This window comes from Gouania willdenowi, chromosome 17 (genome assembly GCF_900634775.1).
Source record: "Gouania willdenowi chromosome 17, fGouWil2.1, whole genome shotgun sequence".
In the NCBI taxonomy this organism is placed as follows: Eukaryota; Metazoa; Chordata; class Actinopteri; order Blenniiformes; family Gobiesocidae; genus Gouania; species Gouania willdenowi.
Window position 1 is genome coordinate 6,166,779 of NC_041060.1, and position 22,054 is coordinate 6,188,832.

At 37.6% G+C, this 22,054-nt stretch overlaps 1 protein-coding gene across 1 annotated transcript; it reads left to right on the forward strand.

Moving 5' to 3' along the window:
- The first annotated feature begins 96 nt into the window (after positions 1–96).
- Positions 97–19,496, forward strand: LOC114479575 (coatomer subunit alpha). The gene is made up of 30 exons (XM_028473319.1): positions 97–314; positions 2,666–2,779; positions 2,864–2,937; positions 3,035–3,115; positions 3,253–3,329; positions 4,229–4,338; positions 7,533–7,642; positions 7,806–7,905; positions 8,728–8,946; positions 9,369–9,519; positions 9,715–9,781; positions 9,895–9,970; positions 10,149–10,231; positions 10,540–10,765; positions 11,443–11,581; positions 11,667–11,829; positions 11,946–12,092; positions 12,960–13,149; positions 13,270–13,365; positions 14,033–14,121; positions 14,354–14,477; positions 15,872–15,961; positions 16,069–16,172; positions 16,281–16,427; positions 16,518–16,658; positions 17,344–17,526; positions 17,871–17,981; positions 18,064–18,225; positions 19,165–19,359; positions 19,437–19,496. Exons 1-30 carry the CDS (start codon positions 275–277, stop codon positions 19,494–19,496), a joined length of 3,669 nt encoding a protein of 1,222 aa, XP_028329120.1. The 5' UTR covers positions 97–274.
- The last annotated feature ends 2,558 nt before the right edge of the window (positions 19,497–22,054 follow it).

Below are 22,054 nucleotides of genomic sequence, written 5' to 3' on the forward strand. Positions count from 1 at the left end.
GGTGATTGGTGTCACATGTCCATAGGCAGAACAGTTCTATCTTATGTTTTCTATGTGCTGCTGCCGTGGCGCTTTCTGCGTCAACTATTCAATGTAAAACTTTATTGTTCCAAACCGGAAAACAAATCGGACTACGTGTCAGGAAGGAGACTCACAGATAACTCGGCAATTGAGCATCTTCTGCTAACCTGTCGGCTACACTAGAGTCGTTTTAGTGATTGTGCACTGTTGACAGAATCATTGAACAAGTTTATGCTAGCGTTAGATATTCGCAATGTTAACAAAATTTGAAACCAAGTCGGCTCGTGTTAAAGGTAAGCATTCGGAGCTAGCAGCAATGCTAATGGTGGAGGCTATTGAGCTGCGGTACATTTTGACGTTATGCTTTTTTTTTTAATACTTTGCTGACATTATTATATCATAGTCATACTAAAATATCACACAAAAAAGAGTTGGAGATTAATGAACATCTAGATTAGGAAACTATAATTTAGGTAATGTATGCGATGTGCTATAGCTAGCATAAGGGAGAGGCCCATCGCTAATATTCAATGGAAAGACGAAATACACAGTATGTTTATGGTTTATATAAGCGATAAGTAGTTGAACTACATTATGTAGTTAACATCACTTAAGCCAATTTTCCGTTTAGTAATGAAAAAAGACTCCAAAAATATAGAAACCTAATGTTGCATGAGTTTTTTTCCAGCTGTCACTGAAGTGAGTTCATTTATTTATTATAAAAAATAAATTTAAAAAAAAGCAGGGACATTTAAATGTGTAGGGAAATAATTATTGGATTTATTTTTATTGGATTTTTTTTTTCAACAACAAGGTGTTTTAGGATGTGTTGACTGAGCATTATATTTTAACTGTTTGTGTATTTGTATTTGTTTGGATTAAAAAGATAATTGAAATGATTGTTTTAAAAAAGATGTGAAAAATAGAATAGTCGGACATTTCACTAATATTTATTAATGATGTCCCGATACAACTTTTTCACTTCCGATACTGCAGCCTTGAGTATTGGCCGATATCGTTACGATGCGATATCAGCACGAATTCTACATACTTTTACTACTTGATTTGTAGTGTGGAATGTTAGAAAAGGCTTGATCAAGTGATGTTACTCAAACAGAGAACAATTGTCAACAATTAAACTTCACTTCAGTTATTTTTAACTGTCAATATATGATGGGAACAAAAACTTATCGGAGCGCTTATATCGGACATTTTAGATGCAGTCCGATAAAATCCGATATTCGTTTTCTGGCTGATATCGAACTGATATCTGATATCAGTATTGGATTGGGACGCCGCTAATATTTATCAAATTTGTTCTATTTATGTACATACAGCAGTTGTTTCCAATCTTTTTTTATCCCATGTACCCCCTTTGTATGTTTGTCAAATCATGTGTACCCCCTCTTCATTTCATAAGTATCGTCTCTCATAAACCCCTAAATGTGTCTCAAACATTGGTTTCCTAAGTCTTAATCTACAAATTCAAAACAATGTGTGCAAAGTGTAAATTATTTAAAAATAATATATCATGCAACTTATATGATTACTTCAAACGTAAATAAATACGGTCTCCTTTGTAAAATATAGCTATATATTGTTTCATATTGCCAGAAGTGTAATAAAATGGCCTGTACAGCATAAAATAATCCTGTTTAAATAAATTACAAGACAACATAGTAATTTATTGAACAATATTACTGGTAGTTTGTGGTGAATTTGCTAAAAAAAATAAATAAAAAAAAAACAGTTTTTGATAATTTGTTAAATCTGTCCAAGTACCCCCTCTAATGTGCTCATGTACCCCTAGGGGTACACATACCCCAGTTTGGGAACCACTGACATACGGCCTATTGGTTGCATTGTGTTTTTTCCTATAATCAACTAATCTTTTCTTCTGAGACAATGTGGTATTTATGACTGTTTTACATTGATGGGATTATTTATGGTACGACATTAATGCAGAGGATCTTTGTTGCCATATATCTTAGTCTGTAGAAATGTAAATAAATCTAATAATGGAGGATATTTAGGTTATGGGAATGTGTAGCAACATTTTTGTACTAATGTCTACCAACTTAATTAATCTTGATTGTAACATGATTGGACCAATAACTAATCGAAAGTTTTAACCTCTAGGTAAAGAAGTGTCATCATAACATATAAAAAGAGAAGTAGGCATAAAGAGATCTCAGTTCTGGACAATCTAATTGTTTCTTATTTTTTTCGATGACTGAAGAAGTGTGTTCCATTTTGTAGTAAATAAGAAATCAAGTAAGCCACCGCATTCTTAACATTTTTACGGAGTGGTTGGTTAAAATGAGGATAAAAGTTGGAATAATCTACTGAATTAGAACATTTTGAATATCCCTTTAAGACTTGTGTTTCGAAGTAATTGTAAATGTAGAAATTATAACTAATTAACTAATGAGTTTTTTAAGATTCTCTGATATATTCTAGATTCTAAATAGGTTGTTTTTTTTGCCCTAAAATGACTTTAAATGCATCATTAGTCTGATAAAGCTGATTTAACACGCCAACTTTAGAATCTCTATTTAGGGTTTTATATCTCAGTAGTAGTTTGCTTTGTCATCTTTAATAGTTTATTATCTTGTTTGACTTTTGTGTCATTAACACGTTTCAGGGCTGAGTTTTCATCCCAAAAGGCCGTGGGTTCTCGCTAGTTTACACAATGGCGTTATCCAGCTGTGGGACTACCGGATGTGCACGCTGATCGATAAATTCGACGAGCATGATGGTAGGACAGTGTTTATTTCCAAAGTTAAATGAGTTATATTACATATTGTTAAATGATATATTGTTCTGTTGGTGTCGCCAACAGGCCCTGTTAGAGGAATCGACTTCCACAAACAGCAGCCTCTGTTTGTCTCTGGAGGAGATGACTACAAAATCAAGGTGTTATGGCTACACAATGATATCAACGGGTGGAAATCTCAGCTAACTATATAAATTATTTATCTTTTTAAAATATTTGTAACGATGCTTTTCCCAGGTGTGGAATTACAAGCTCAGACGTTGCCTCTTCACACTCCTGGGTCATCTGGACTACATCAGGACCACCTTTTTCCATCATGTGAGTTCTTCTGCCATTTCTTACTTAACTGTGATTATTGTTTTCTCATCTTTAGATATTAAAGATTTAGCGTTTTCTTATCTAATGTATGCGGTTTTTGAGTGAATAAGTTAAAAGAAGCTTGTCCATGTCTGCAGGAGTATCCCTGGATCCTGAGTGCCTCAGATGACCAGACCATCCGCATCTGGAACTGGCAATCCAGGACCTGCGTCTGGTAAGATAAGATGTTATAAAATGCTTTTTAAGCTCCATTTAAAAATTCTCTCAATTCCAGTATAATTTACAAGTTTAGGTTTTGTTTCCATTGCAACGTTTTTCCCTGTTTAGATGACTTTACTGGCTGTTAGACTTCCCACAATTAAAACCACACATGCTAAATAGGGTTAATTGAGTCAACTACTGTTATTATTTTAATTCCAGCAATAATCTTTTTGAATAATATGTTAAGGTTTAATTTATTCCGACAACTGCCAGTCTTCTTCAGAGGCGCCCTTTGATGTTTCCTTGACTTCTGCATAACAATGATCATAATTATTACGTGGAAGTCAAGGAAACTTCAAAGGAAACATCGAAACGATAAGCAGACGCCTCTGAAGAAGATATATCTGTATATCTCGAGATTCAAGATATATAAACATTTCTATTTTGATGATATAGAAAATTACAATATTGTCTTTATCGATATATTTATTTTATAGCTTATTTTGTATTAAAATACTTATTTTAAGAGTTTCTGCATTAACTGCTTTTCAGAACAGTCACACTACAGAACTCACTCACACGTGCTGTCTCTTACAGGAGAAAAAGCCAGAAGTGTCACATATTGTGCAGCTGATTGTTAATAAATGTGCCTGTGTGCATTTTGCATCAGTAAATTTTACCTAGAATTGTCTTTCTAAAAAATCGAGATCTGTATATATATATATATATATATATATATATATATATATATATATATATATATTCATAGATCTCTATTGCCATTTTAAGTAAAAATACAGAGACATGAATTTTGGTCCATATCGCCCGTGTTGCAGACTTTCTTTCATTCTTATGTATTTAATTGTTTCAGTTAATTTATTTTAAATGTCTTCTTTCCTTGTTTGCTTACAGCGTGCTGACCGGCCATAACCATTACGTGATGTGTGCCCAGTTCCACCCATCTGAAGACTTGGTTGTTTCCGCTAGTCTGGATCAGACCGTGCGCGTGTGGGATATCTCCGGTGAGGGTTTGGGGAAAGTGGATTAGAACATAGTGGGCTGAATTTGGGAATGAGTGAAGGTGGGAAGAGTGGAAGGAAGGAATAAGAAGGCACAGGCAGGTGCTTTTGTCCCTTACTTTGCCTTCTTCTTCTTCTTCAGTTTGTAGATGACAAATCTCTGTGGGCTGTTTTCAGAAACACCTCTCTGTAATAAAGTGACATCCTTGATCAAAACCACTTTTATAAAAGGTGTCAATTGGAGTTCCTGGAGGGCTGATGCTCTGCAGGTTTTGGATGTTTCTAGTTTTATTCGTCTACTGCACTCAGGTGTGATAAAGACGGGATTTATCTAAAAACATGCAGGACAATAGGCCTCCAGGATCAGAGGGTTACACCTGTAATTTGATCAATGTCACAAATACATGGTTTTTAATATTTGAGAGGTGATTCTGAGAGTTTGCATGCTCTTGAAATCTTTGTTGTTGATGTACTTTCTTGCCTTTTTTTTCTTCATAGTTTCACTAACCCAAACATTAACAGGCCTGTGTTTGCTTTTCCTGTCATACCTTTTGTTTTTAATCTATTAACTGTTGCCTGTCCCACTGCACAAAGTGATGTCAATCTGTGTTTTTGTTTTTAGCTCTTAGGTGTTTTTATGTAATGGCTGCATGATTGGTTTAAGGCACTGGTTCCCAACCTTTTTTTGGACCTTGACCCCATTTTGATATCACTAATTTCTAGCGACCCCAAATACGTTTTTTTCTCTATAATTATATTTTGATCATGTTTTTACAATGCGTAACAAATACTGAGTAGCCAGGATTAGTGCACAAAGTGACAAGACGCTCCAACTCGGATAGTTTATTTATTTATTTAAATAATTTATTTTATTTAAACTACATTTAATTTAAACTAAATTTATATTTGAAAAAGTGAAAGTATAGAATACAGTTGTTTAAATTTAAATTTTGTTTTAAGTTGAAAAAAAATTTTTTTTAGAATTTAAAATATATTTTTAATCAGTATTGTAAAAAAAACCATTTATTTATAAATTACTGGATCACACGTATCAAAGTCAAGGCCAGGAGGCCAAATCTGTCCCTTAAGACCCTCCAATTCAGCCCATAACAGAAAAAAATTAGAGAATCTATTAATTCTTGTGTAAATTACCAACTAATTCAGTTAGTCATCTACAAAATATTTTCAATGAAACACCACAATATTAGCAGGGCTCACATTTTCCCGTATGCTTATATCACATGGCAGTCATTTTCATTCTCAAATTGTTAAAATAACTAAATTTCTCCAAAATGCTGCAATTTTCTTCAAATTATTGCACAAAATCTTCCCCAATTACATAAAAATTGGCCCCAAAATTCACATATTTACCCACATATTCTGATATGTCACATTTTGCCGTGCATATCTTCTAATTTATATATACGTGAAAGTGCAAACTGGAGCACAATAATGATTAAATTACTAATTTTCCTGCCTGCAGCCCACTTACGTAAGATAAGCTGCTCCTTATTTGGCCCCTGAACTAAAATGAGTTTAACACCCCTGTACTAGACACTTCAGACGACCCCAAGGTTGAAAACACTGGTTTAAGGCCTCTGTTATATATAGATTTATCGTATTTTTAAGGGAAAACTACCTTTGCACCCCCTCACACTCTTAATAGTTTCTTATTCTTGTATTAATTTTACCATAATTTTAATTGCATCATGACTAACTTGTTTAAAGTTAAAATGTTTTCTTTGTGTTGATGTTAAAATAACTTGCACGACTGGCTTTACTCCTCGTGAAATATAGAATGTTTATATTTCAAAAAAAGCCATTTTCTTTGCACCACATTGTGGTTAGCTTTAGTGCTAACATGTGACTGAGTTTAGAGAGCAGTGCATGTGACTCAGTCATTCTCTCACTCCTGACATTCAACGCCCCATCAGAGCTCGTCTTTACGCAAGCCTCCACCACCTCCTCCATCAAGTCCACCCACTGGCTGCATCCTCCTTATCCCATGCTCTCCCTGGATCCATCCACGCCTGCACTATAGGTTCCCAGTGCCATTTTACATCCTTTCATTATGCTGTTGAACTCCTCGTTCACTACAATCATTCAAAGGGCAAGGATTTTAAATGCAAACTGTGCTTTCACACTCTTTTTTTCCACCTACTTCTGTTTTGGTTCTGGAAGATGATCAATGCTGCTCTGCTAAAAAAAAAAAGTCCTTTGTAATTGCTGCTCTCTTCTGCTATTCTTCAATGGTTTATTAACCCAATCAGCAGTGCAGCTGCAGGACTGATTATTTCCAGACCCAAGTTTTGGTGGGTAATGAGGGAGCACAGGTTGCATTCATGTTTCCCCCCCTTGTGTGTGTTCAGTAGTACAACAGTTCTGAAGGGATCCTCCAATGTTTTTACAAATGTCCCTAAAATCATTGAATTGTACTTATTAGAAGATCTATGCCTAATAAAATGCATTATTATGCACCATATTTGCTTTATTAACTTTTAAAAATGGAACTACTTTACCGTTTTAGAGCCTGTGTTCCTTCATCTTAAAATCCAGTGATTGATGATGTCACACGGCCCCACTGCCTGTAAACACCCTATTGTTTTCTGTTGGAGTGAAACATTCAGCCTGATTTTTAGATAATTTAGCAGCTTTTTCAGTCAAAATGCCAACTTATGCTGCTGTTGGTTGCTCTTAATAATCAGGAAAAGTTAAAGATGTCAACGTAAACCTCTTGTTTAAAAAAAAAAACATAAATAAGGGATAAAAACAGTTTTGGCATGAAAAAAATATCTGACCACAGGGGGGCGACAGTCCCCACTCTGCTGTTTGGTAGAAGACAATGAAGTAGAGAAGAGCTCTCCTAAGGGATCTTTACTCTCCTCAAACAGTGCGGTGACACGTTCTGGTGGCTGAAGTCAGCGAGTAATCACAGTCTTTAAAAGTTAATAAAACAAATATGGTGCAAAATAATGTATTTTGTTGGGCATAGATCTTCTAATAAGTGCATTTCAAAGGTTTTAAGACACATTTTTTGTTCTTCACAGAAGTTCCTTTCTCATTGATTGGCTTTTTTTTTTTATGAAGTATTTATCAATAATGCTTTTCCATGGTCTCCTTTATTGTGCTCGTCTCCTGTGTAACATAATTACGGCTCCTTTCCTGCATACGGTGCTGGCTTGGAATGATGGTTCTAGGTCTGAGGAAGAAGAACTTGTCACCGGGTGCTGTAGAGACAGAAGTGCGAGGCATTTCTGGTGTTGATTTGTTTGGAGCTTCAGATGCGGTCGTAAAGCATGTTCTTGAGGTAAGTAGCAGTGGATGGTTTTTAAATTGTCATTCTAATGTTTGATCATCTGAGCAACAAGTACTTGAATAATGCATTGAATTCAATGTGTTATGATTAAGAAATATGTGGTTTGATCACAGCAGACAAAGTGGATGTTAAAGACTTGTGTGTCCGTACCCAGGGTCACGATCGTGGGGTTAACTGGGCAGCCTTCCATCCCAATCTGCCCCTCATCGTGTCTGGAGCTGACGACAGGCAGGTCAAGATCTGGAGAATGAACGGTGAGCAAATAAAGAAACGATAAATTGCTGTGAACATGATATTTGGCTGTTTTTATTTTCTTCTTACTTCTGTTATCGTGATAACCCTAACCCAAAAAGATTCAGAACACGATTTTGCAATTCAGTTTTCATTTCCGAAAAGTAGTGGGAAGAAGTACATACTTAATTAATCCCACCTCCTATCCATAAATAATTTTTTTGTTAATTTCAGCAAATTCATTTTGTTGTTTTTTTAATAATATGTTGTGGTTTCATTTATTCAGACAATTTTTTTCAGGATATTTGAGATGTTTCGACTGCTAACTGTCAGTCTTCCTCAGAGGCATCTTGGGATACAGCAAAGCAATCACTACATGTCAGGAGATAAAATTTCCTGAAAAAACATTGTCAGAATAAATGAAACTTTAATGTAAAATTTTTTGTTAATTAACTAACTTACCATTATAATAATTAACAATCTAAACTCTTCATTTCACTTAGAAAAGTCTTACAATTAATTAAAAAAAAATAGCAAACAAACATCACCATAAATATATAAGGTAAACAAAATAGAAATTTACTGCTAAGAATTGTCGTCACTATATCTTTTGAAAATAATTTCTTTATATATTTTTTAAATGGTTTCATGCATGAACAATTCCTGAGTTAACATCTAGACTGTTCCATGTTCATCGCCCTCTTAAATTATAAAGTCCCTCTTTTTGTAAAAACATGTTTTGAATATGTGCTGCTAATAAATTATTTTTATTTTTTTTGCCTTCAACATTATTTGCACTCTTTGATAATGAACTTATCTTCCATTCTTGTTCATGTCCCACTCAGACTCTAAAGCTTGGGAGCTGGACACGTGCCGCGGTCACTACAACAACGTGTCATGTGCCGTGTTCCACCCTCGTCAGGAACTCATTCTGTCCAACTCTGAGGACAAGAGCATCAGGGTGTGGGACATGTCCAAGAGGACCGGGGTGCAGACCTTCAGACGGGATCACGATCGGTTCTGGGTTCTCGGGGCCCATCCCAATCTCAACCTGTTTGCTGCTGGTAGGCAATGCTAATGGTTAGCTTTGAAAGGAAAGTACAGTTATGGATGAAAGTATTTGCACCCTTGGAATTTTTCCAGATAATACAGCATTTCTCCCAGAAATTGTTGCAACTACTAATGTTTTTGGTATACACGTGTTTATTTCCTTTATGTGCATTGAAGAAACACAGAAAAGCAGAAGATACATTTTTTTGTGTTTTTTTCATTGCACAAAGGAAATAAACATGTGTATACCAAAAACATTTGTAATTGTATCTATTTCTGGGAGAAATGCTGTAATTTCTGGAAAAATTCCAGGTCTGTCAATATTTTTGTCCATGAATGTAGATCCCACTGAGAGAATATATTTGAGTTCGTGTTATGAATTGTCTTAAAAACATTAAAATGCTGTGTCGAAGTATTTAGTTGTTTTATCTTTCAGGTCACGACAGCGGCATGATCGTGTTCAAGCTGGAGCGTGAGCGTCCTGCATACGCCGTGCACGGCAACATGCTTTATTACGTGAAAGATCGCTACCTTAGACAGCTTGACTTCATCAGCAGCAAGGACACTGCTATCATGCAGCTGCGCAGGTATGTGATGTCTGCGTTTTCAGCTTGAAAGATGCTTTTATAGTTCTGTTAAAAAATATAACGCAAAAGACTCAGAATTTTAACAATTATTTATGATTGATTTACATAATTGCATACTCTTCACAATGTAAAGTAATTTTGTTTCTGAAAAGGAATTAAACTATAAATAGTTTTTTGATTTTCTTCTATTTCCAGTGGTTCAAAGTTCCCAGTGTTCAGCATGTCTTACAACCCAGCTGAGAATGCTGTGTTGCTCTGCAATGTGAGTGTTTCTCACTCTGGTCACACAAAGATACACACACACTGTCAATGGTTATATTGGCATAAAACTGCTGGGTTTCATTACTTTATCAAAATACTCGATGTCTCTAACAGAGAGCGACAAACTTGGAGAACAGCACATATGACTTGTACTCCATCCCCAAAGAAAGTGACTCCCAGAACCCCGATGGTATGGAAAATTCATTTTTACTTTTCTTTCTTTTTTCCATTGAAAATGTATTGTTTTGCTCTTAAACTACTTTTGTACATTTGTGAATTTTTTTGTTTGAATTTGTTATTTTTTAAATACTAGCATTTGAATGTCACTGTTTTATCACGAACTTAGTACATAAGGTTTGTTTCCCCAGCACCTGAAGGGAAAAGATCCTCAGGCCTGACTGCAGTCTGGGTGGCCAGGAACCGGTTTGCTGTCCTGGACCGCATGCATTCAGTAAGTGTCTTTTTATAAGGAAGATGATTAGGACCACTGGAAAAAAATAAAATAAAATAAAAATACGGTCCAATATTTTTTTATTATGATTGATGTTCTGAGAGAAAAAAAATCAGAATTCTGGGAAAAAGTCAGAATTTTTAGTTTAAAATTACACTTCTAAGAAAAAAAAATCAGAATTCTATTAAGAAAAGTCAGAATTTTGAATTCAAAATCAGAATTTCTCAGAATTCTGAATTTTTTCTTAATTCTGAGTTGAAAGTCAGAATTTACGTTTTTTAAAAACTACTTTTTTGTCTTTTTTGAAGCTTCTCATCAAAAACCTGAAGAACGAAATAGTGAAGAAGGTGCCGGTGCAGAGCTGTGAGGAAATCTTCTACGCTGGAACCGGCTCCTTGTTGCTGCGCGATGCAGACGGTGTCACGCTGTTTGACGTCCAGCAGAAACGCTCACTGGCCACCGTTAAGATCGCCAAGGTCAAGTATGTGGTCTGGAGCGCGGACACCAGCCACGTGGCTCTGCTGGCTAAACATGGTGAGAGGAAACAGTTTTTATTCTGACGTGTTTTTAGGACTGATTATTTTACTAACCTGATAAATAAATTACTGAAGGCTTCGCACTCATTACCAGGCAATATAATTGTGGGAAACTGTTAGCCACAGTGGCCATGGTTACATGATGTTTTTTTATTTTGGAATTAATTGTTCAGAATTAAATTATTCTAAATGTGACATATTCACGTCTCTGCAAAAAAAAAAACACAAAACATTACACTTTTCTTTTTGGTTACAGTGTAGAAAACCACATAAGTACTATTTTCACTTTTCACAATTTCCACGTTTATACTTCCGTTCATCCACTCTTTTCATATATGGCAATGTCTCTTATTTAATAATACCAGTGCGTCATCGCGACAGGACGAGTATGCGCAGAACAACCGGAATACATTTAAAGCAGAATGGAAGTATACGATCAAAGAATTATTCCATTTGGTATTAAAATCACAATAAACCAGCCACATACTTCAGATTTAAGTTTAATTTGGAATCACCATTTTCCAAATTAGGTGTTCACAATGTCATTTTTTGTCTTTCTAAAGAGAATTAAAGGGGAATTAAAGCTCCCATGTAAACGTAGCCAGTAAACTGTAATTGTCTCTTGCAGATGAACAAATAAAATGTTCTTCACTTTATTATTATTATTATTTCCAGCCATTATGATCTGCAACCGTAAGCTGGAGAGTCTGTGCAACATTCACGAGAACATCCGGGTGAAGAGTGGAGCCTGGGATGAAAGCGGTGTTTTTATTTACACCACGTCCAACCACATCAAATACGCCCTCATCTCTGGGTACGTGCAGCAGCAGAGGAGGGAAACTGCTCCAGTGGTTTAGGCAGAAGTCTAATAATGCTGCTTTCCAATGTGTTCTTTGCAGAGATCATGGCATCATCAGGACTCTGGACCTGCCCATTTATGTGACTCGCGTGAGGGGAAACAACGTCTACTGCCTGGACAGGGACTGCAGACCCCGCGTGCTCACCATCGATCCAACAGAATACCGTTTCAAACTGGCCCTGGTTAATCGCAAATATGATGAGGTTGGTCAAATTCCGAATTGGCTTCACTCCTTTTTTATTTTTATTTTTTTACTCCTTTAATTATCTTCCACTTTGGCTTTGAAGCACTAGGTTCTTATTCCTGTTTTTCTTTGCAGGTACTCCACATGGTGAGAAACGCCAAGCTGGTGGGTCAGTCCATCATTGCCTACCTGCAGAAGAAAGGCTACCCTGAGGTGGCTCTGCACTTTGTCAAAGATGAGAAGACCCGCTTCAGTTTGGCTCTGGAATGTGGAAACATCGAGGTGAGTATTTAACCCTCCGGTGGAGTGAAAGGTTCAGTGAATGAGAAGATGACAGGAGATGATGTTTGATGTAACGTGAAAGACTGACAGAAAAAAACATTGAAGATGAAGAGGTTGAAATGGTCCTCCAATCATGCTAATCTAGTTGTTTAGGTCAGGGGTTCTCAAACTCAAACACTGGGAGGGGGTCACCAGATGCCTTCAAGAAACTAGGAATAATTTCTGAATATTTTGAGCCCATTTTTGCTTATTTTTACCACTTTTCTGCAACTATACCAAACTTGCCACATTTCAACCTATTTTCATCACTTTTTTTGCCATATTCTTACTCCTTTTGTTACATTATTCAAATTTTTGCTACTTCTCGATCAAATTTCCATCATCTTTTCTGCACATTTTTTCCACTTTTAAGACATATTTGGCACTTATAAACCCTTTCCCCACTTTTACACCTAATGTCACATATGTTGACCCATTATTGTCTCTCTTAACCTCTTTTCACCATATTTCATTCTTATTTTTGGCACATTGACTATTCTACTTTTTAAATCCCTACTGCAAGACCAAAAAAACACTGAATAACTATATGATTAGTTATGAATTTGTTTGTTGAAGCAGGCAAAGTTGAATTGGCGCTGCACGTAATGGTTTTTCCACTGCTTGTAGTGTTTAAGTGATGGCGTAACTAGTGTCATTTTTTAACGTAAGATGGAGTTAAACGTCTTAGCTTTTTGTAGCAAAAAGAATGAGCATTCAAGTTGCTCTAGTTTTTATTTTACACCCGTTTATGCAGAACGATGCACAAAAGGGAAAGGTTCGTCCCTTAAGGGTTAAAGATAACCTTAGTGTTTGTGTCTCTGCTCACAGGTTGCACTGGAGGCAGCCAAAGCTTTGGACGAGCGCAGCTGCTGGGAGCGCCTTGGCGAGGCCGCGCTGCTCCAGGGCTACCACCAGGTGGTGGAAATGTGCTACCAGAGAACCAAGAACTTTGACAAGCTAACATTCCTCTACCTCCTCACCGGCAACTTGGCCAAGCTCCGCAAGATGATGAAGATTGGTAAGTGATGAAGATGATTTTACGAGGGTTTGTGACTTTAAAAAGTCAAAGACTGGATCATGGAGCATATTTTGTTTCCTTTTAGAATTCAGTTAATATTTTATGTGCTCTTTACTCTAGCTGAGATCAGGAAGGACATGAGCGGTCACTACCAGGCGGCGCTTTACCTGGGCGATGTCAGCGAGATGGTTCGGATCTTGAAGAACTGTGGGCAGAGTGAGTTTGTTCATTTTAAACATTTTTGTCTTGGTGTCCAGCCTTATTTTAAAGCTCCCAGTCATCTAGGCCAGTGGTTCTCAACCTTTTCAGCCCGCGACCCCCAAAATAAAGGTTCCAGAGACCGGGGACCCCCCACTGTACCCGAAGGTGGTTGAACACAGACATGAACATTGAAGAACAGTGGTAGGAACAATTAGTTTAAGCTGGCACATTGGGAATGTTGTTCAATTGAAGATAATTGGTCAACATATGTGACATTAGGTGGAAAAAATGTGCAGAAAAGGTGTTCAAATTTGATGTAGAAGTGGCAGAAATGGGAGTAAGGTCAAAGCAAAATATGGTGAGAAAAAGTAATGAAAATAGGTTAAAATATGGCATGGTAGTTGCAGAAAAAGGGTAAAAATGGGCTCAAATTGTTCAGAAAATATTCCTAGTTTCTTGAAGGAATCTGGCAACCCCCACCCAGTGTCTTGTGACCGCAAATGGAGTCCTGGCCCCAAGGTTGAGAACCCCTGGTCTAGGTGATGTCATGTAAACAGTTACAAAATTTAAATATCGTTGGAAAATAATTTGCTTCAGCCTTTCCTACAGCTTACACGTGATTTGCTAATTGTTAATGGTAAACATACTTGAGCTGGGTGTGTGTGTGTGTGTGTGTTTGTAGAGTCACTGGCTTACCTGACGGCGGCCACACATGGGCTGGATGAGGAGGCTGAGGCTCTGAAAGAGACTTTTGACCCAGAAAAAGAGACGGTGTGTTCACCAAAACAATTGCAGTCCACGATGTTGATGTCAATAATGTCAGTTGTTACATGATCATATAACAGCAGCAACAGTAAAATTGTAAGCATTTCCTCCTCCCCTTAGAATTATGTGTCTTTGTGTCTATTTTTTTGGGACCAGGGGTACAGCCAGACGACGGCTGGAAAGGGAGAACTAACTACTCACTCTGGGATGCTTAATAACTTGATATTGTGTCCCTTAGGTGCCAGAGGTGGACCCCAATGCTCAGCTACTGCAGCCCCCTCCACCCATCAACCCTCTGGACACCAACTGGCCTCTGCTCACTGTGTCTAAAGGCTTCTTTGAAGGAGCCATTGCTTCAAAGGGTGAGTTTGTAGACTTAGGCTGTTTAAAATATTACACTAACGTACTATACATTACAAACTCAATTGGTATATACTGTCTACTATATACTTTAAGTATGATTAGGGTGATGAGCATTCCCACTGAAGTATACTTCCAAGTTTCCCAAGATGCATTTCAAACATACGACAAAAACCTGAATCACACTGAGGCTAAATATCTCTGTTGATTCTCCACCTTTGAAAGTTCTGAAAACATTTTAAGCATGAAAGTGACCAAGTAGAATATCAACATGTGGCCATTAAACTTACGGAAACACATTTGATTCCAACATTTCGGAGATTTTCAGAGACCCTCCATTTTGCTACTGACAAAACTTCCAGTTAAGTTCAAAACAAGAGCCCAATTTACAGAAGCGTTATAAAAAACTAAGAAGAGATGCTTTTGTTTTGAAAACGGGACGTTTGACTTTTAGTTTGAAGTCGGTCCCAGGACTATTGTATGTTCCACTCGCAATGCATCATGAGATGGTTGAGTATGACTAGTGTGCCCACCGTGCATACTTCAAAAATGTCTCAATATATTATAACTTAGTATGAGTAGTACATTAGAATGACATTTCAAACACTGCCATGCTGTGCGTTTACACCGAACGCGACTGAAGCGACTAGATTACATTCAAAAATCAATGTAAATGACGCCATCTCAAGCGACCTGACTTGTGCGATTCTGGCAACTAGGTCCTGTGCTACCTAGTCGCTCAAAGTTGAAAAAATTTGAAATTTTTAAGCAACTTCAAGTGACAACTCCCCCGTCCTTCACTGTCTGTAGAGCCAAGGCAGCAGCCCCTCCCTCCCACTACAGTGACACGGCTACAGCGGAGGGCTGTACGCTTCCTCAACTTACTGGGGCAAAATGAAGTTGGTTAACTCCTTGAATAAGGCTACATTCTGGATGAACTCATCCTTTAGTAACTCCGTAGGTTGATCATTTAAGCTGTAAAAGCAGAGCTGTCTCTGATAAGTGCTGTAAACGTACGGCCAGAGAAGAAGTGATCAGCCCTCTCTCTCCCCTGTCACCGGCTCTACAGCCACACGCACACTGTTCCCTGGTCATCACGTCACTGGAGCGATGAAGTGAGGGAGTGACCAAAAAGCGCCACGATGTTCAAGCGACTCATCACGAGTGATTGAAGTGACTGCAGACGCTACAGTCGCGTTGGGTGTGAACACACAGTTAGTGTTCATACTCGTTTATTGGTTAAATTAAAATCTAATCTAATATCATATAAGGAACGCCGGTCAAATTTCTTTATTTCTTTTTGGATTTTGCAAGATTATATTTTTGACTCTGTTCCAAGACACAAAACATTTCACTTGTTCCATTTGATTTCATCCTTGTAATAAATCTGTTGTAGGGAAAGCCAGTCAGATGGCTGCTGATGTGGATATGGATGCTGCAGGAGGAGAGGGATGGGGAGATGATGCTGAACTCCAGCTGGATGAAGGTGAATTCTCTAAATATGTGTTTATTTTTTTGTTTTTAAATTGTATTTCTCTTGTGGGGATCAGGTCTTTTATTGATCATATTATTTATAATAATCTTTTTGCTCAGATGGCTTCATGGATGCCCGGGAGGGATTGGGAGATGATGGTTTAGGTAAAGAAGAAAGAGGAGGATGGGAAGTGGAAGAAGACCTGGACCTTCCTCCAGAGTTGGTAGGAGCACATTTGTTGACACACTTTTGGGAAAAAATTTTATGTACCCAAAAAAATATAGTTGGTGTTGTCCTGTGGTAGTGGCGTAAAGTATTTTTCAATTAACAGGATGTTCCAGGTGGTGCAGGTGGAGGAGCAGAGGACGGCTTCTTCGTTCCACCCACCAAAGGCATGAGTCCCACCCAGATGTGGTGCAACAACTCCCAGCTGCCAGTGGACCACATTCTGGCCGGCTCCTTTGAAACAGCCATGAGAGTCAGTTCATAATGTTTTATATATTCTATACTTGGGTTTTTTTTAACGTAACTTTTTATTAAAACATTTCTTAATTGATTTTGTTTACAGCTTCTTCACGACCAGGTCGGGGTGGTGAACTTCAGCCCCTACAAGTCTCTGTTCATGCAAACCCTGTCCAGAGGCAGCACCTGTTACCTGGGACTCCCCTCACTGCCCTGTCTGCGCGGCCATCCTCAGAGGAACTGGAAGGTACGCAAGAACAAGTCAGATTTCCTGCTAATAAATGTTTATATGGGCAAATTTTTCATCAGGGACACATTTGGGGGGAAAAAATGTCTGGGCCAGATACTTTTACCTACTGAAATAACAAGTGTGCATTGCTTTATAAATTAAAAAACATCCAAGCTTTCAACGCTGATGATTTTCAGCACTTTTCCTTTTCCTTTCCACTTTGTGATCAACCGTATCCATGGAAACCCAAGAAAAACTTTTTGAAAAGATAAAAAGGCAGTGAAGGGCAGGAACCGTTGAGTTGTCCATTCCACTCCGTTACCACAAAAGGTCACACAGTGGAAGGACTTTCATTTTGTCAAATATAAATCTAGTTCAAATCAAAAGCAGAATGAAAATATCTGAGCTGTTGCCTATTATCACTTTGTATTTGTATCACAGTATAACAAACTCATTTTAGAGAAAGAAAGTCACTGGGGTCACCAACAATTTGTGATATAAAAATGGGGTCACAGCAAGAAAAAGGTTGGGAACCGCTGTATTAACCACTAATCTCCCTCATGTCTGGTGATCGACTTATTGGCAAATTAAATTTGATGATGTTTGGTCCCTGTTATCCCACACCAACAATAAATAAATGTAATAACTTCTCTTTCAAGTGTTACTTCAAATACACATTTCCTTTTTTGTTGCTTTTTATTAGGACTGTGGAGCTAAGCAGGGTCTGCCTGCTGTGGGCCTACGCCTCTCCGACCTCATCTCCCGCCTGCAGCAGTGCTACCAGCTGACCACCGCAGGGCGCTTCGAGGAAGCCGTTGAGCGTTTCCGAACCATTTTGCTGTCGGTTCCTCTTCTGGTGGTGGATAACAAGCAAGAGATTGCAGAGGTAAGGAAAATAAAAAGCTGTTTAGTGTGTGATCAGGTTTATTTTTAAAGTACGAAAGTGTATTACATTCACTTGGTTTGTTTCTTGGGCTATTTCTCTCTGTTTTTCAGATTAATTAAGAAATAATAGATAAATAAGAAACGTTGCTATGTCCCACAGATCTGAGTAGGCTTTCATTCTAATCAACCGCAAAGTCCTCGAAATTGCCCGAAAAACGGACCAAAAAAATTAATAATTCAGCAAAAAACAGATTTTTTTTTCTCCTTAAGTGAATGCAATACTCTTCCATACTCATGTATCTATCGTGATGGTTGTTGTGATAAATATTGTTTTTTTTTTTTCAGGCCCAGCAGCTGATCACTATCTGTCGAGAATACATCGTGGGTCTGACGATGGAGACTGAGAGGAAGAAGTTGCCTAAAGACACGTTGGAGCAGCAGAAGAGGCTTTGTGAGGTAAAGTGTGACACTTTACAACCTACAAATGTTGTAAATGGAGTAAATTCCACCATCTTCTATCTTTGTGTTTCTTTTGTAGATGGCTGCGTATTTCACCCACTGTAACCTGCAGCCGGTCCACATGATGCTGGTTCTGCGCACGGCTCTGAACCTCTTCTTCAAACTGGGCAATTTTAAGACGGCCGCTAGCTTCGCACGTCGCCTCCTCGAGCTGGGACCCAGACCAGATGTTGCACAGCAGGTTTGTGGGGCTACTGTTTAAAGCTGCTGGAAGACAATAATTTTATTATCAGATAAATCTGTAGTCCAGTGATAATAATAATCCTGGATAAGATTCAAGCCAGCATTTAGTCCCGCCTCCTGACCAATCAGTTCTTAGAAAACGACCTGCCCAATAAAAGCAGGATCATTGTTTTAGACATTGATACAATCCTTTTATTTACTTATGACATCCTATAGGAAACAGAGATTTTTATCTGATGGACTGACTTACATTAGTCAGCTGATAAAACCTACGTGCATCAGCCACTTTCAGACCCATAAATTTATTCATTCATTCATTCATTCATTCCGTGGTGACGCTGAGATCCCCAGTCCTGTCAGATAATACAGGCTGTAAAAAAATATAAATATAGTCCAGCTTATGATGCAGGCTGAGCTGTATGAACGTAACATCAGAGCCACAGACAAGGTCTATACTTGAATAAAGTGACACGAATCAGTTTCACTTTAAGGCATTCCTTCCTTCCTTCCTTTTGCTGCAGCAACGTTGTTGTTTTTGGTTTTCATATTTTCAGAGAATTATTCCTCAATTGTGACATAAGTTGCAATCTCCACCTCTTTCATGTGAACGTGAACGTAGCCAGACTGGAATCACCTGGGTGAAGTGAACGTGTTGATATCCTGCTTCGTAGTGCAGGTGTTCTCTGACAGAGAATGTTTGGTTAGGTGAAGCCTGCTAATGGGGAGATATCACAGATTTACGTATCCAACTTCATAGTACAGGCCCTTTGTGTAGGCCCCAAAATAAACATCTGCCAGATCTTTGATTTATTGGCCTACAACACTATAGATTTATCTGATTAAAAGATAAATAAAAAAAACATCTCCATCAGTGTAATGAATGAAACGTTTTGTGTCACTTTACCTTTCCTATTTCAAATGTCTCGTTAACATCCAGACACGCAAGATCTTAGCAGCCTGTGAGAAGACCTTGACCGACGCCCACCAACTAAACTATGACCCACACAATCCATTCGACTTATGCGCCGCCTCTTTTGTTCCGCTTTATCGTGGACGTCCCGTTGAGAAGTGTCCTCTGTCTGGAGCCTGCTACTGCCCACCTTACAAGGGCCAAGTCTGCAGAGTCACACAGGTAGGCTCCACCCACTCTAAGGGATGACTTATTACTGAGTTTTTCTTTCTGTGACGTGTGGTTTCATCTCCCTTCAGGTGACAGAGATCGGTAAGGATGTGATTGGCCTGCGTGTGAGTCCACTACAGTTCCGTTGAGATGAGAAGAAAATGTTGCCCTTTGACATTTATTGACTAGATATAAGAGGGCTTTGATGGTGAGGAATAAAAGTTTAAATATATAGATGTTTGCTCACAATGATGAAGAAATTACACTTCGCTTACATTACCCTTCTGTGCATTACCTATCCTAAAGCTTTCTCCTGTACGTTCTGCACCTTTACATTTCTTTAATCTGATCTAAATGACATAAATATCTGTAAACTATTCTGTGGTTTAGGGGAATAAAATCTGTTGAAACTAATGTTTCTTAAGTATGTTTTTTTTTATCTGTTAAATGTATGGAATGTAGAGAAGGATAAAGAAGACTAAGATGTTTTTCTGACTTTACTTTTGACCAGATTTACAGGAATTTTTGTAAAAAAAAAAAAATTCTTGGTAAAGTGTCAATGTTAAATCTAAATGGTAAATGTTGAATATAATTGTCACAGATTAAACTAAATATTTAGCTAATATGCAAATTCACCAGAAGCACCTAAGCTCATTGACACTAACTGTTGCACAAAGTTGCTGTTTATTTTAACATGAAGAACTTTACAATCAGCACCTCATACATATTACCCCTCACAATAGAAGATAATGTTGTGCATTTTGAACGTCTGACAGGCCATCCACTAACGTTTTCTTCCAGCCTTGTTGTATTAACAAACACTCAACCATGGATTGTCTTGTTTCGTTATAAAAGAGCCACGTTTAGCTCGTCACAGTCATGAGTAAAGGTTGACGAAAACACTGATTTTTAATTAGAAGCTTTTTAGAAATTAAGTTGCAAAATGGATCGTTTCCTTGGAGGAAGTAGGTATTTCTTAAAAACAAGACCTCGTCACCTAAGGTTCCACGAACTGATGGTTGGAGACCAAATTCTAACACTCAGGTCTGATGGAAAAAGCAACACATGGAACCAAAATCACAGAAAAAAGGAACAAAAACCAGCTTTATCCTTTTAAAACACATTTTAATAAAAAAATAAAAAATTGCAATTTAATGGCAATTAAATTCTACACAATGCGACTCAACCTGATACAAAAAAACAGGACTTTTAATAAGTAGGGTTGAGATTTGGAACCAGATATAACATTGAGGAATCTGTTCCCTCACATTTGGAGCCTGTTTAATCACACTGTTAGAACTTAAACAGCATCATTCACCTTTGTATTTTCAAGTTTCTTGAAAAAGCCAAAGTGTTTTTAAAAAAACGCCTCAACACTTCATAATGCCTTTGTCATTATAAAAAGTATGAAGCTTTTCTTTACAGTGCAGAACATATTACAAGAATACAAACTTAAATATAGGGATAAAAGAGAAATATTTATAAACATGAAGATAAAAACATTGCACAGATTATATTATGGCACACTGGGGTAGTTTTGTGGTAGAGTTAACATATGAGAGTTCAGAGTGGTGATGGCTCTCGGGGAAAGTACAGATTCACAGTCTGTTGGTCTTTGTTTTGATTTTAAACCAACAGCAGTGGTGTATTTAGCACGAGAAAATAATTTAAAAAGAATAAAGCAAATAGAGAACAAAGACACACAAAGGTTCATTTTGTCTCGTAAGTTAAAGTCTCTGCTTTTTCAATGAATAGTTTCTGACAAAATGTGACTTTGGACAAAATTTGAGTCTCTCTCTGTGCTGAGCTGGGAACACTGGGAGTCACACTCAGGAGCTGCTGGAAGCTGTTGTACTGTCTGACACTTTGTCCACAATCAGGACATCATTAGAATGAAGGGAACTGTCTGGGCTTTCTGGATCACAAATGGATTCATCTCTAAATCCTTTGGTTTTCTTGTCTCTTAGTTTTTCTGGAAACAAACACAGATGTTATTCAGTGCGTTCACCTTCCAGCTGCTGCAGAACTTTATCAGAGAAACAAAAGTCAGGAAAAAGAAAGCTTCATGTGTGAAGTCCGTGTGAGGACTTTAAAGTATCAATTTACTGTAGATACACACACATTACCTTTTTGTTGCTTCCACAGACAGATCAGTACCATAACAGCTGCTACAACTGATATCAGTGACACCAAGAGGAAAACATGTGACCTCGTACCTGAAACAGAGGAAACACAAAGTCAGTGTTTCTTCTTCTTCTCTGATTGTGTCCATCATTTCTGTTGTTCACACTAAAGTGTGTCCATGGTGAACAGTGTGTATTTCAATCTTATACAACAATGGAGCATTTTGTCACAAAGATCATGTTTCTACGTTTAACAGAACCAAAGTTATGGTAAGATTGAAATTAGCAATATGGATAGTGGCCATCTTGGATTTTGCTCTGAGCACAATTTACAGTATTTTAAGATACATTATTACATTTCTTGACCCTGAAAACCTATAATTCATCACTGAGATCATGCCTCTGTCAAATAGAACCAAAGTTATGACAAAATATCCAAAATAGAAATATGGATGGTTCCATCTTGTATTTCTTGATTTTCAATGGGAACTGTTATTTTGCCAGTGGGGATCCCATTAAAAATAAATACAGCATCCTCAAAAACCCTCATGTACAAATGTTCATGCTTTCTTCCAGAAGTGAAC